This window comes from Diaporthe citri (assembly GCF_014595645.1).
Source record: "Diaporthe citri strain NFHF-8-4 chromosome Unknown scaffold_7, whole genome shotgun sequence".
In the NCBI taxonomy this organism is placed as follows: domain Eukaryota; kingdom Fungi; phylum Ascomycota; class Sordariomycetes; order Diaporthales; family Diaporthaceae; genus Diaporthe; species Diaporthe citri.
In genome coordinates, this window is record NW_025064852.1 from 1,318,180 (window position 1) to 1,332,549 (window position 14,370).

The 14,370-nt window shown below is 53.9% G+C and overlaps 6 protein-coding genes across 6 annotated transcripts; 2 read left to right on the top strand and 4 right to left on the bottom strand.

Moving 5' to 3' along the window:
* Positions 1-346: 346 nt before the first annotated feature.
* INS49_013597 (uncharacterized protein) lies at positions 347-2,009 on the bottom strand (the record flags this gene model as incomplete). The annotated part of the gene is made up of 5 exons (XM_043174294.1): positions 347-607; positions 647-1,080; positions 1,140-1,662; positions 1,725-1,752; positions 1,816-2,009. The coding sequence occupies 5 exons, from the start codon at positions 2,007-2,009 to the stop codon at positions 347-349; spliced, it is 1,440 nt and encodes a 479-aa protein (XP_043021239.1).
* A 934-nt stretch (positions 2,010-2,943) lies between these two features.
* On the bottom strand, positions 2,944-3,383 carry INS49_013598 (uncharacterized protein; the record flags this gene model as incomplete). Its single annotated transcript, XM_043174295.1, has 4 exons — positions 2,944-2,970; positions 3,037-3,118; positions 3,179-3,210; positions 3,288-3,383. The coding sequence occupies 4 exons, from the start codon at positions 3,381-3,383 to the stop codon at positions 2,944-2,946; spliced, it is 237 nt and encodes a 78-aa protein (XP_043021240.1).
* Positions 3,384-3,780: 397 nt separating this feature from the next.
* Positions 3,781-4,381, top strand: INS49_013599 (uncharacterized protein; the record flags this gene model as incomplete). Its single annotated transcript, XM_043174296.1, has 4 exons — positions 3,781-3,820; positions 3,882-3,991; positions 4,058-4,125; positions 4,189-4,381. 4 exons carry the CDS (start codon positions 3,781-3,783, stop codon positions 4,379-4,381), a joined length of 411 nt encoding a protein of 136 aa, XP_043021241.1.
* Positions 4,382-5,310: 929 nt separating this feature from the next.
* On the top strand, positions 5,311-7,051 carry INS49_013600 (uncharacterized protein; the record flags this gene model as incomplete). The annotated part of the gene is made up of 6 exons (XM_043174297.1): positions 5,311-5,365; positions 5,432-5,615; positions 5,680-5,834; positions 5,909-5,920; positions 5,984-6,803; positions 7,048-7,051. 6 exons carry the CDS (start codon positions 5,311-5,313, stop codon positions 7,049-7,051), a joined length of 1,230 nt encoding a protein of 409 aa, XP_043021242.1.
* A 782-nt stretch (positions 7,052-7,833) lies between these two features.
* Positions 7,834-12,285, bottom strand: INS49_013601 (uncharacterized protein; the record flags this gene model as incomplete). Its single annotated transcript, XM_043174298.1, has 5 exons — positions 7,834-8,629; positions 9,455-9,479; positions 9,568-9,802; positions 9,895-10,191; positions 11,170-12,285. The coding sequence occupies 5 exons, from the start codon at positions 12,283-12,285 to the stop codon at positions 7,834-7,836; spliced, it is 2,469 nt and encodes an 822-aa protein (XP_043021243.1).
* Positions 12,286-13,016: 731 nt separating this feature from the next.
* INS49_013602 (uncharacterized protein) lies at positions 13,017-14,083 on the bottom strand (the record flags this gene model as incomplete). Its single annotated transcript, XM_043174299.1, has 2 exons — positions 13,017-13,478; positions 13,547-14,083. 2 exons carry the CDS (start codon positions 14,081-14,083, stop codon positions 13,017-13,019), a joined length of 999 nt encoding a protein of 332 aa, XP_043021244.1.
* Between the last annotated feature and the right edge of the window lie 287 nt (positions 14,084-14,370).

Genomic DNA, 14,370 nt, shown 5'->3' on the forward strand with positions numbered 1-14,370 from the left:
CCTATGCCCACAGCATTCCCATCCAGACCAGACCAGACCGGTTTGCTTTTTTGTTTCATTAATCATTCTCGTGAACCATCCCACTATTAGGAACAGAGCGCAGGCGGTGTGAGATTAAGCTACCACCCTTCCTGGCATAACTTGGAGAACGGCCATTCAGAGTCCCCCATCTCCACAAAGTCGATAGGCGAGGGAATCGTTGATTCGGTCGCGGTGATGTGTATTAGAGTAGCCCGCTGGTTCGCACGCTCGGTGCGCCAGGGTGTGTCTGGCTGCTGATGCAAGTGATGTTGTACACGGGATCGGCGGCGGCGGCGGTCCGCCATCTGAGAGCTTAAGCCACGACCTAGTCCTCTTCTCCGCCGCAGGTGGCGCTGACGCGCCCCCTAGGACGACGCCTCAGGAGCGTCACGGCGGGGACCTCCACGATGACCGCCTCTAGGGCCACCACGTCCGCGGCCACGGAAGCCATCGCCTCGGAAACCACCTCCACGGCCACGGCCTCGTCCTCCACGGTTTCCACCATCGCGGTTTCCGCCACGACGCTGGACAGACTGAAAGCCGTCGTTGGGATCGGTAGGGGTCGAAGCCTATTCACACCCTTCAGCTATCTTGTGCAACGGGGATGAACAAAGTCTCTACATACCTCTGGCGTGGTCTCGGGGTGATCATCAGCCCATGATGCGGTGTTGGCGGCGGCAGGCGTGGCGGCAGCGACGACAGGAACGGCGGGAGCACTGTCGGTCAGGGGAGTATCAAGTGGTGTCTGTACCTGAACCCACTCCTGGGAAGCGGCCAGGTCATTGCCTGTGTCCCATTGGTTCTCTCCGGCGGCATTAGCAGCAGCGTCACCGACATCAGCATTGGGGATTGTGCTATCCACAACAGCCTCGTCTGAGTGTCCGTTCGTCAAAGCATTGTCCGTGCCAGCATCAATCTCGGTCAGGCCAGCGTTGGCAACGGTCGGGTCGGTCTGAACAGTTTCGACGGCCTCGACGGGCTCAGTCTCGGTCTCGGCCTCGGCAGCCGTCTGGTAGAGGGGAGCCGAGTGGGCGGCAGCTGAAGTCTTGACAGTTGCGTCTGTGAATCGGTAGTTAGAGAGCAGCCAGCAGCAGCCAAGACGCAGGAGTGGAACTGACAAGTCGTTTGCAGGGTCTCGCCTCCAACGCCAACAGTCTTATCCTCGGTTCCTTCACACAGCCGCAGCATGACGTTGACAGCAGCCTCGTCACCACCGTAAACACCGAGCAGGATGCCTTCCAGGGCTTGGTCCTCGTCCTCGGTTGACTCGGGGGCTTCCGCCCGTCGGTGGGCGGCGAGACGCAGGAACTGGGACAGGACCAAAAGACCGTCGTGCAGCGACTTCTTCGCATCCTCCTCAGCCTGTTTCTTGACCTCAGCAACAGCGTCGGCCTTGTCCTGCTCGTATGTCTTCTCGATGTCCGACTTGACAGAAGCAATCTGGGCACGGTACTCTCCATCGATCTTCTCGTACTGGGCTAGCTGCTCCTCCAATCTTGCAACTTCTGCCTTGAGGGAGTTCAGATTGTCGACTTGTTTCTTCTGGTCGGCATTGATGATCTTGAGCTCGACGAGCTCCTCGGGGGTTTTGCCTTTGGACTTGTGCTCGTCGACCAAAGCCTGAGTCTTGGACGCATTACCCTGGACGGAGGCATGAATTAGAGTGTGCCGAGGAAAGTCGAGGGTGGAGTTTCTGTGCTTACAATCTTCTTGTTGGTGTTGCGGATGCCCCTAGCAGGTGTGGTTTAGCTGCTGCCCCGCAGGTTAAGTCGCCACCGAACGGTAGGTACTCACTTCTTCAGTTCCCGAATGTAGGCATTCTCGGAGATCTCGTTGTTACCGGAGACAGAGGCAGGCTGGTCGGGAGTAGCAGCAGGGGCGGGAGACTCGGTGCGCTCGGCGGCAGCAGCGGCGACCTTCGCCTTCTTCTTCTTGGAGGACTTGGACTCGGATGAGGTGGGAGGGTTCTGGACAGATGCAGCGGCCATTGCGAAAGCGGGCGGGCAAGCTCGGTGACAGGTAGCTAGGCGGGCAGGTCTGTTTGGGGTTGGTCGGGACTCGAGGTGGGAGGGTCTACACAGGACACAATGTTGTTTGCCAGGAAGTAGGTCCAGTGATGCGATGCAGTCGGTTTGGATTTACAGGATCGCCTTACACAGACGGCGATGCTCAGGATGGGTGCGATGCCAGGGTGTGTCACAGAGGTCTTGTCGAGATAGCTCGTACAAAAAGTTAGAATGAGTAGGAAGCTTCCTTAGGGACGAGTGAGATTGAATGTTTGCGGGGAGTTTTGCAGGTTGCTGGTGTTTGTGGTTGAGCTGGATGGAGGGAGCTGTCGAGGCTGCAGGTCGAGTGGAAATTTTGAGGTGGGCGTCCGACGTAGTTGGCCAGTGCCACCCTGGCCCGGCGGACTGAGGCCAAATGGGTCCTTGACCGTGCTGGATTTGGCAATTGTCTAGATACAGTAGTGACCCGTTTGCAGTTCGCATGACACCCAATCCTGCAGCCTGGTCCTTTTCATCCATGACTTAGCATTTTCTACAAGCGGGGTACATATTGAAATGCTGCATCGCATGTGAACTACCTCAGACATGCACGAATGCTGCGGGAATCTATTCCGTCCCTGAGTAGCTCCCGTTGTGGACCCGGCTTTTCCTCCCACCCCCCTTTTCACCCGGCCAACAGCGTGTTCCAGCCATCACCCATTCCATCCAAGGGACGGCTCTCAAAGTCTCAACAGACGTTGGAGCCTCCGCATACTGATTGCGGCCAAAGAAAGGCATCATCTGAACCCCAAGGCGCGTCGTGCTGCCACTGTGATATGTTGGAGTATGGTCCGCGTATCTGGAGCTCGGCTCGGGGCACGCGACCAACAGCTTGGGCTCGCTTGTTGTGAAAATCGACATCTGCATCAATGCTCCTTCATCCCTTGAACTTTGCGAGTGTGTTCTGGGTTTGACCATCATGTCAGCAGCCTTCACTGGTGTTGCCCGAGAATATGCTGACTCCTCTTACCCCGGTGGTCTTCTTGACGCTCCTGGAAGTGATGCCCCTCTCGCCCGCTTGCTTCGACTCGATTCCAGCCTCTTTCACTAGCCTGTCTATTGTTTTAGTCATTGGATTCGTGTGAGCGATAGTGGAACATGTGTTCGCGCACGTCTGCATGAAGACGATGTAATCGAGGAACATCTGCGTCGTCAAATCGCAAGGTCAGCGCGTGCCGGCTCGTCGAAAACGCGTGGGGGGGCCCTGGACGCCCAACTTACCGTCACGTCGGCATTCTTGCTGACATTGCAGTTGGAGTGGGCCTTGACAATCTTCTTGACCGTCGCCCGTGGGTACATTTTCTGTCCTGGCGCCATCTCGTCGTCTTGCCGTGTTGTGGAGGGCAGATTTAGGCAGAGCAGGTTGGCTTGGTGACAAGGTCGCTTCGATGCCGTTGCCGCATGCGGTCCGAGTTCTGGTTGTTGACTTTCGGCTCCTTCCTTGCACAGCTCTACGAGCCCTCCAATCGGCAGCAACAATTCAATTTGGCGGGCCCTGCCAATCACGCCCCGACGTCATACCATTAGCGCGGACAGTGTCGCGCTACAAGAGACTGTGCCCACACACCGTCCCCGCACATGCTGGCTCCGACAACTCCAAGAAGAGCTCGGGGTCCAATTTAGAGAGCTTTTGACTTGGGAGCCAGCCGCCGCCCCTAAGAAGCTTGTTTCCCCCGACTCTCGTTGTGCAGCACCACGCCACAAAACCGTCAAGATGCAGAGACGAATGGCAAGTTTCAGATCCATTCTCTCATGTCCAGCCAGCTATAACTAACCGACATCCTGACATACAGCTTACGAAAGAAGACGAGCAAGCCGTCGGCGACGAGGTCGAGGTCAGACGAGAAGACCAGGACAAGATCAACAAGTTCAGCCGGCTGCACCAGCGCGAGCTGAAATACGAGGAGGAGCTCAAGGCCATAACCGTGCGCACTCCGCCCCGGCTGTTGGGTACTTGAGAGAAGGAATAGAGGGGCTGACGGCGTGCGCAGAAAGAGAAAGAGGAGCTCGACGATATCACAATGGAGCTGGAGCTGGCCGACGAGGATGACAAGATACCGTCAGTACAAAGCCACCGCACATGACCCGCTGTTCCGCTCCTGACCGCGACCCCTAAATGCAGGTACAAAATCGGCGACTCGTTCTTCCATGTCACGGTATCACAAGCACAAGGGATGCTCGAGGCATCCACGACTAGGATCGAGGAGGATGTGTCACAGCTGGAGGACAAGCTCAGCACAGCTCGCGAGGAGATGACACAGCTAAAGGTCGAGCTCTACGCACGCTTTGGAAGAAGCATCAACCTCGAGACATAATCAACGAGATGATACCCATCCCTGCCGCCCTCGAATGTTGGATGAAGCTGCCGGCAGTCAGCCTGGACCCTGAACACCGCCGTCTTCTATTGGACCGTACAAACACGCCTACTGAGGACGATGAGTCGTCGAACCTCCTATTGAGGGCGCCCAGGAATGTCATGCATGGTGTCGTGCCCGACAATATTTGTGTTCCCACAGACCCACCCGTTTTGGGCACCTCAGATCACCCTCAGGCCCAGGAGCGCCGACATCGCCAGTAAGGGAACTCTCCGAGCATAAGGCGCATGTCAAAGAACACTAGAAACAGTTAATGCATGCTGGGCGGATGGCAGTCGCCGAGAATAACCGTCCAAACAACGGACACACACATATGCACACACACACATTTACGCGCATATGCGCACACCCTTCTCCGACTTAGTCTACGAAATGCAAATTAGCGGTCCAGTGTGACGGCAGACTGCCACTACTGCCACTACTGCAACGAGTGCCCGGTGGGCACGATTAGTCCGGACGATCGAGTGTTCCCCCAATCATCTTGTTTCTGTTTGCTCTTTACCCACGGTAATAAACCACTTTTCTACCTTATGCCCGGATTTACTACGGGTCGCGGCTCGCCTCTGAAATGCGAGGCGAGTCATCGGCCTCCGGTGGTAGGAACCACCTTGACGAGGACGGCAATCGGCAAGCACACTTAGTAAACTGCCGAATAGCCACCATCATGGACACACAACACGACCTTCCCCTATTACCAATGTTGGCTTTGAATCTTTTCACCGCCCATTTTTCAAATTGTAGTGCGTTGTCTTCCGGCCCACACGTTGGAATGGGTCCGACATCATTATATCAGACTTTACTTGAAAATACTCAAGGAACTGGTATTTCATCTATGCCATCCCTCTTCCCGGGCCCACCACATTGGCACGATGCATTGCAATAACGGCAACGAAGAAGCCGGTACCCAGGGCAGCCCTCTCACGCGTAAGTAATCATGCCGTTGACGCTCGCATGCTAGTCTTCTAGAGAAGCCTGAGTAACACATTAAAGGAGGTGAAAGCCGCTTGCAAAGATTCGTTAGCCAGGCTGGCGACGAGGATGCGAGGTCTCGGTACCGCGAGGAAGAGGCAGACAACAATGCTATCCAGCATAACCATGGGTCGATATCGTCTGGCAACGACGACCGTACCATCATAGCATTCGAGCCCAACGACCGTGAGAATCCATATAACTGGTCTACGGCAAGCCGTCTATCCTCCTCGACCATCAAGCCATGTGGACTAACAGGCCGCGCAGAGGAAGAAGGCTCTTATCGTTTTGACGAGCATGGTGACGGTGGTCAACTCAACCATGGGCAGCGCGCTTCCTAGCAATGCGATTCCATACTTCACAAAGGAGTGGGAGGTTACATCCCAAATGCAAAGGACTTTGCCTATTGCTATCTTCCTTGTTGGTACGTCTTGGGAATGTGATGTGTATCCCGTGAGGACTGCTTGAATGTGGAGCTGACATAAATCTTTTTACCAGGATATATCTTCGGTAAATAGAGTCCTGTCTTGAGAGCCTCCAGAGATCGGCCTCTAATAATTACGAATTCCTCAGGTCCAATCGTCTGGGCGCCACTGTCCGAACAGTTCGGTCGGCGATGGCTCATCGTTGGAACCTTTGCCGTGTTCTGTATATGGACACTGGCCTGCGCGCTGGCTCCAAACTGGCCAGCCTTCCTCGTCTTCAGGTTGCTGGTCGGTGTGTTCGCCAGTGCGCCTATCGCGCTGGTAACAGGCATTATGGCAGATGTCTACGGCGAACACCGCACGCGAGGACGAGCCATGGCGTCCTACTTTGCAGTAAGTTCCACTCACATCACCACTGCCTACTCGGCCTTCTCTGACCATGGTCACCACCGCAACCAGGCCACCGTCTTCGGCCCGCTCTTCGCGCCCATCATATCCGGCTTCTGCTCCCCGACCATCGGCTGGCGGTGGACCTTCTGGATCGGCCTCATCTACGCGGGGCTGTCCATGGCCCTCCTGCTCCTCCTGCCCGAGACGTACGGCCCGATCCTCCTCGTCAAGCGGGCGCAGCGCATCCGCAGGCTCGACCCCAAGGCCAACGTCATCGCGCCCCACGAGCTCGAGGCGGCGGACCTGCACCAGCTCGCCGTGCGCGTGCTCACCCGGCCGATGCGGATGCTCTTCTTCGAGCTCATCGTCTCCGCCACGTGCGTCTACCTCGCGCTGTGCTACGGCATCTTCTACATGACGTTCCAGGCGTACCCGATTATTTTTGAAGAGATGTATGGGCTCTCGCCCGGCGTCGAGGGGCTGTGCTTCCTCCCCATCGGCGCCGGGGCGCTGTGCGCGCTGCCTGTGTTCTTCTCGTGGGACGCGTACCTGGAGAAGGCGCAGGCTGAGGGGAGGCCGTGGACGAAGAAGGAAGAGTATAGACGGGTCCCGCTGGCGTGTATTGGTGGGCCTTTATTCGTTATAAGCTTGTTCTGGCTTGGGTGGACGAGCAGGGAAGGGATCCCTTTTTGGGTTCCCATGCTGGCCGGAATCCCATTTGGCTGTGGTTTCCAGCTCATCTTCATGGCTCTGGTGTGTTCCCGATCCCATGTGGCAGACTTCAATATCCTCGTGTGCCTGACCATTGACATTTTACACCAGTTAAACTACATTACCGATGCCTACGAGATCTTCGCCGCATCCGCCAACGCTGCCGCTTCGTGCACTAGATCAGTCCTGGGCTGTATCCTCCCATTCGCTTGCACGCCCATGTTCCGGCGCCTCGGGATCGCAGGTGCGTGTTCCCTCCTCGGCGGCCTAAGCTGTCTGGTTTGTATTATTCCTTTCATCTTCATATGGAAGGGTGAGAGGATTCGTGCCGGATCGAGATTCTGCACTGTGCTGAGGGAGAGGAGGGAAGAGATGGAAAGGCGTGTAGAGGAGCAGAGGTGTAAGGATGAGAGAGGAGGGTATGGGGACAGGAATGGTGTGGTTGAGCAGCAAAGGAAAGAGGAAGCATGAATTTCCAGCGTGCTCTATGTTTATATTGTGACTAGGGTTGACGTACCCGAGCGGTTGCCAGAATGCTGCAAGTGAACAAGTGGAGCTGTTTCGAAAGCGATAGCATACTTAGGTACCCATAGGCAATTTGAATACAGACGAATTATCCCCACCAAGAGCATACTGCAGTTGGTAGAAAACGGGTTGAATAATTTTGTAAAGTTTCACACCCCACGGCATGCGTTGAAAGACACCTCCAACATCAACGATGGCTGTTCCCTAGTGAACTGTTCAGAACCTAAACTTGAACGAGTTCTAATTTCTAGTGCAGGTAGACACATCTTCTGCGTAGGCTGTTCATATCGAAACCAATGACATCAAGTATTTCCGATCTTTCCAATCTCAAAACCATGGCGACTCTCGCTACGTTACATATCTGTTCCATTCCTAGTAGCAGTCATCGCCAGGGCATCCAACGCTGGTACCGTATCTACTCCCGCTCACACCAGAAATTTCCAACACAGCCTGAACGACACCGCCGAGGCCCTCGCCAGCAATGAACCCCGCCGCAACGGCATAGCAATACATCGCATGACTCCACGGTGACTTCTTGGCCCAGACGTACGATGTCAAAGCCCCAATCAAAGTCGCGGTGGAGTGGTGCGTCGCAGGCAGGACAAACGCCATACCAATAGGTACCCAATTCGGCAACCACTTCCGATATCTATACCATCTCCTGCCGTCAGGTCGCGTGTTATCGTCAACCAGAAATCGGTTCTTGAGAATAACTTGTACCACGGCCACGAACCCGGTGACACAGGCAAAGATGGCGGATGACCGAGGAATGGGTACATTGCGCATCGTCACCGCTTGAGCGACGGCAACCCACGCGGCAACCGAAGACGCCGGGAACGCGCACCTGTCTGCATCCTTCTGGATCACGCGTGAATAGGCTTGGACAAAGAGCATGAAGATTCCCGGTGCCAGGAAGACCGACACGATCGCACCCGCCGCCTGAGCCCAGAATTGGGGCCTCAGTGGTGTCCTGAGAAGAAACCCGGTGCGGTAGTTGCCGATGATCGTGTTGGACATGTCTGCCGCGCCTGCGGCCATCACACCGGCGATGATGTTGGCGGACAGGGCCTTCTCGGGTGGCAGTCCCTGGGCTGAGGTGACGCCGCCGAAGACCAGTTGGGAAGCTTTGGCGGCAGCCGTCGTGGGGTTGATGTCTGTCACCCCATTACTGTGAATACATAGACAGGAGAACAAAATGCCCAGTATAGAGGACAAGATCGCGAGACCTACTAATGTCAGTCCGCTTCAAGAAGCCGCTAGTCTGCTCTTCGACTTCAGAATAACCTGACTCAACTTCGACGCTCGCGACTGGGAATATGGCGGCTTGTCCACGATGCAATTTGACACGCTTCTCCCAAGAAATATGCACTGTTCGACCAGCCACCTTCAAATTCGCCCAGATATAGAGCATGCCGATCCATATCACCCTCCAATGACTGAGCATCTCAGCAAAGGAGTAGCAGATCATGATCATCACACCGGGCCAGAGAAGCCAGTACCGCGGGCTAGGAATGTTTCCGGGCTGGTCCATTCCACTGAGAGATAAGAAGGACACCATGTCTCCCCACTTCTCGTCTCCAGGATTCGTCGCTCGTCCTTTGCATACCCCATAATGAATCGTGAGAGGTCCAATGATTCCCCATGCGAGGACGGAGCCGAGAAAGTAGGAGATGCCGACGTTGAGGCCCACTAGGAGCCCAGATCCGATGAAAGCTGGTGTCCATTCAATATACCAGCCCCAGTTCTCAATGTTTATAGCCCAATTGTTGTAATTTACCCAGACATAAAACCTTTACGGTCTTCAGAACGGGATAACATACCAGTGCTGGCCTTTCACGACCAATTTTACCAAGTAAATATGTGCCAATCACATAGCAGACCAATCGCGTAGTCGGAAGCCACACGGAGAGAAAAGGCACCCATGAATGAATATGCAAGTCCCTTGAGTTTCCGATTGGCATCAGCTGCACCCGTACCTAACCCGTGCATAGACCGAATGGTGAAGGCCGCTGCTGTTGCTGCAAAGGCCATTAAGAGTCAGCGTCGGAGACTGAGGCAGGTGCCTAAGCAAGTACCATCCACATGAAGTATTCCAAAGATACTGACCGCTTGGGGAGACCGGGTTCAATTCTCTCGCAACATGAACAATGAAGAACTTCCTAAACGGCACAGCCCACCACAGCCCAAACATCGCGCACACCAGAGTCAACAACGTCAACTTCCCAAAGTCCCGAAGCACGGGGTTCGCCCCATCCGAGCCCGACAGCAGCGACAGGCGGTAAATGGCCGGCACGGCAGCGACGAAAAACCCGCTCAGCCCGTCCGAGCCCGAGGCGGTCGCCTGGATCATGTTGTTCTCAGATGGGCCGAAGACGCCCCCCTTTGCCGAGGACGGGGACGTGGCCGAGAGGTCTGCGACAGGAAGCGCGCGACGCCGAACCCGAAGATGGCCCCGAACATGTTGGCTGAGAAGACAAAGCCCGTCTCGAGGCCGAGGCAGACGTTGGAGGTGCTGACGAGGGACCCGAAGACGAGACCCAGGACGACGCTGCGGACCGTGAGGGGGTTGGGAGCTCTTTCTCGACGGTGCTGCCCTCGAGTGGCGGGAGCGTTTTGAAGAGATCCATGGTCTTCCTTGTCGTCTTTGTTGTTGCGGCTTTCTTGGGACCGATGTGGCGGTCCGCTTGACTGCCGACCAAGATGGTCGTTCGCGTCTTCGCGATCGGCGTACTGCTACGATCGATAGTTCTGAGACTCCATTGGTATCGCGCAATCGCTCAGGGACTGAGAGTCGCTCCATCTTGGGCGTAGAACCTTCCAAGATCAATTCGTGGCAAGTGCTAATCAATTGTGGGCAGCATTGCCATGTTGTTTCATACTCTATCCGCGTGAAATACTTTCTTATAAATATAAGATTGATTCAAGGTCAGTAGACCAGGAAGCCAAGATTGGATAGTTGAGATGAACTGTGTTATCCATAGTACTAGGGGAAACCCGTTCTCCCTTCATTGCCTGAACCATGGATGCGTCAGGATTTCCTTCGCTTGGGCCCTTGACGAAGGCTCCAGCTTCATCATTCTTGTGACAAGGCCACCAACAGTGATGACCTCCTGATTCGTAAACTCGGCGTGATGCTCTGGGTCAAAATGAAACTCCTCCAACTATTACTACAGAGTGTAGCAATGATCATCAGCGGCGCCTGCGAAGCTCATGGTCGATGCTTAGGTAATAATAGTTAAGCCTCACCACCTTGCTGCTGCTGCTGCTGCTTTGCTTCAGACGCCGGTTTTCTTCTTATCCAACTCAGCCACCGTTTCTTTCCGTCGGACGACGGTTTCCTTTTCAGCCAACTTAGCCACTCACACTGTTTCTTTGCGTCGGAAGCCGGGCTTCTTTCCATCCACCACCAAGTGATGATTACCACTGTATAGGCTACCAGAGTAACACAAGCGAAGACGATGCCTTGATTTATCCTAGATCTCCCATTCCCTCGATCCCAGGGCACGGCAAAGAGAGCGGCGATGGATGTTGCTGGAAGGAAAGCCGTGGCCATGAGTGTAAGTGTCCTCATCGACCTGGTCTCTCTCGCACTGATTAGGGCAATGTTCTGAAGCAATATTAGTCTCAGGCTCAACTTTTTGGGAACAGGTTTACGTATATGAAAACACAAAAGGTGAGTTGTGACGACTCGAGTGCTGAAGAACTGACCATTTGGGTAAGTCCCTTAGCCCTCTTATCTTGCGATTGCAGGTGCATCTTCTGGGCTTTCAGCCTTTGCCGACAAGCAGGCAGTGCTTCGGCTAACCAGTTGGTAGCTCTTTCATATCGATTCTTGGCGTCGGCTGTCGCTGGTGGAATGTACCATTCTTCCAATTCATGCTCATTTTCGAAGGTTTCAAGCACCATAGCAGCTACCTCCACGCCTCTGAAAAGTCTTTCCATCTCCGCAATCGAATCCCGCGCTTTTTGAGATGATCGAATGAGAGTCTCAAGGCCTGTATCGTTCTCTTCTTCCAAATCACCGATGAATGCTACTTGGGCATCCGATCGGATCTCCAGAGAGAAAATATCGTCGATGAATCCCATGTATGCCAAGGAGAAAGGTTGATAGAGATGGTAAGGGCGGAGTCTTTCGAGCATTGGTGGTTTTGTCGGATCTTTAGGGTCAAGAGCCCCCTGGCTGGAAGGACCAAACCATTCAGGCATATAGAAGTTGTAATTTGTCTCACGGTAGTAATCTTCATCCCATTTCTTTAGGTCGGGCGTCGCGTCTCCACCGAACACGATCAAGGTGGTCTCTCTCTCGTTCGGGAAGAAAGCACATGCCATAGCATACAGCTTTTGTATGACGAGCAGGAAACTAGCCTTTCCTTTCCTGCGCCGTACTGATTGCCAGACGTCAGTGTTTCTCCACAGAGGGTGAATGAATGATTGCTCGATGCCGAAAAGGGTAATGATGTCCTGAAAGGTCTTAAACATCATATCTTTAAGATCATTCTCCTTTGGACCTGGACGGATGTAAAGGAGATTGAGTGCTGCCGCAGTGTCCAGAGGCTTGGGATGAAGCACCTCCGCCGTCTCAAGGCGTTGTCGCCACAGCTGGAAATTGTCGTCCGGGCCCTCAAGAATGTCGGATGCATTCTTACAACGCTCGATGCTCCGCTTGAACTCTTGCTCCGTGAAGTGATGAAGTTTTGGAGGATCCAGCGTCTCATCATCACTGGTACGAGCGTAAAAGCCGTGGATGGTGAATGAGGTCTCTCCGGGCTTTTTTGCGAATTCGTCCCGCAAGCTGGCGGAATCTGGGCGGTGGAAAAACTCCATGAGTGTGTGTTGAAGTTGCTACACAGGGCCAAAAAGACAGAATTCAATTGAGGTGTGGTTCACGTTAGGACTTTCCCCGAACATGGACTTTTCCCCTGCGATGGGGGTGACGGGGATGAACGAGGGCTTTTCGCTACCTTTTATGCCAGACAGACTTGAGAATCCCTTCCAATCCAACCTCGGAATGTCTCAGACGCAAGATAATGCAATGTTTTAAGCGAACACGGCTCCCGAGGATAGCAACCAATGAATGAGATTTGCTTACCACCTTCAGGTGGCATCCTTCTGTCGTGCAACACAGCGAGACTGTATTCGAGCATCCAATGAGCACAAAAGGAGCCGGAAATACCGGAAATCTCAGCAGGACAATGAGGCTGTGGGAACAGCGAACACAACGAAGATTATATACGCAAAGGGACAGCAAAGCGGGGCTGATGTGTTACCTGATCGTGGTACTTGAATTGCTTCCAGGATACTCCTAAGGAATCAAATGCTGACCTTCAGGGGCATTCAGTAGTATTGTAGCAGTACGGTTACAGGAAAGCCTTAGAGTGGGCAGCAGGCTGCTGACGACAAGTGTGGCTACGTGAGCGGTTGCACCAAGGTCAACGACTCCACTTTGGCAGTTCTGACAGCTGCATAAGTTAACATGGCGGCAAAGAAATTCTTACTGGAAGGCGAAATGCAAAACAACATTTGCAACTCACCATTTGAACCTTTTAAATGGACAATCAGTGTCTTCTACCCTCGACAGTGCCCTCTATGCCGTCCAGGTCGCTGTAGAGCCTCCACTGATAATCCAAACTAAGGTCGTTAAAACGGGCCTTGATGTCCAATGTTTCGATGGCCTTGATATCCTCGGCCTCCAATTCGAAGTCTGCCTCGACGTTTTCTTGTATCTGCCAGTCGATGGTACTCTTAGGAATGACGGATCGTCCGTTGTTGGCGCCCCAAGCCAACACAATCTGAACAGCGCTCTTGCCGTACTTGCGACCGAGTTCCTTCAATAGCGGCTGGTCAACCACTCTCATCATGTATGATATCTCCTTGCTCCGTCCTGTGCTCCGATAGAAGTCGTTCATGCTTCCAAGAGGGCTGAATTGGATTACATGGATGCCCTTGGATCGAAGCCACTGGTTGAAAGACTTCTGCTGCGGGTAAGTATGCACCTCCATCTGGTGAACGGCGGGTACCTTGTGTTCACGTTAGTTCATCTGATGCAAACGAAAGGTGGCTTTGTGTCCTCTCAGGATTGGCTCACCGTTTCACTCTCCTGGATCAAGGTTTCCAACTCTCCTTTACTAAAGTTGGACACCCCAATCGCCTTTACTTTCCCTGTCTTGATAAGCTTTTCCATTGCCTTCCAAGTATCGACAAATGTGGTCTGTCCCAAAATCATTTTCCCATTGCTATCTCGAGGGAAGCGGTCTTCACCTCTAGCAAAAGTGCAGGGATAATGCATCATCAAAAGGTCAACATACGGAGTATATATGTCTACCAGAGATTCATCGAGTGCTTTCTCAACGTCGTCGGGATGGTAATTGTTGCAACCACAGCTTTGTGCCGAGGAAGATCTCCTCACGAGGGACACCGCGTCCTCCTGTGCATCTGGGTCCTGGAAAGTCCCGAAGCCGATGGCAGGAATGCTGGCACCCGTGTTGAGCTGGTGCCGGGTTTGACGCGTGGCGATCCCTCGCTGTTGGGGCCGGCCGCAACGTCCGAATGTGTGAGAGCTCCTCTGGGCTAGCTGTACCAACGTTGCAGCGGTAGTCCGGATAGTAGATCGTGGCATGGCCATTATGGTGGAGCGTGAGAGATTCTTCGGGGCACTTGCGGTACTTCGCTAAAACAAAATAAAAATAAATTTCAAATCGGTGGTAAGGGGCATTACTTATGGTGAGACAGTATGTCGGTAAGAGGGCAGATGCTTGCCCTCGAGGCGAGGGTCAACTGTGCAACCGCTGATCATACAATTACCTAGGTACCTACCTCTTCCCAAGCCACCCGCCCCACCTTCCATCCCTCATAACTGGACATGAATTGTGCAAAGTTCCCTTGGAGACGGAAGCAAGAAACGAAAACGTG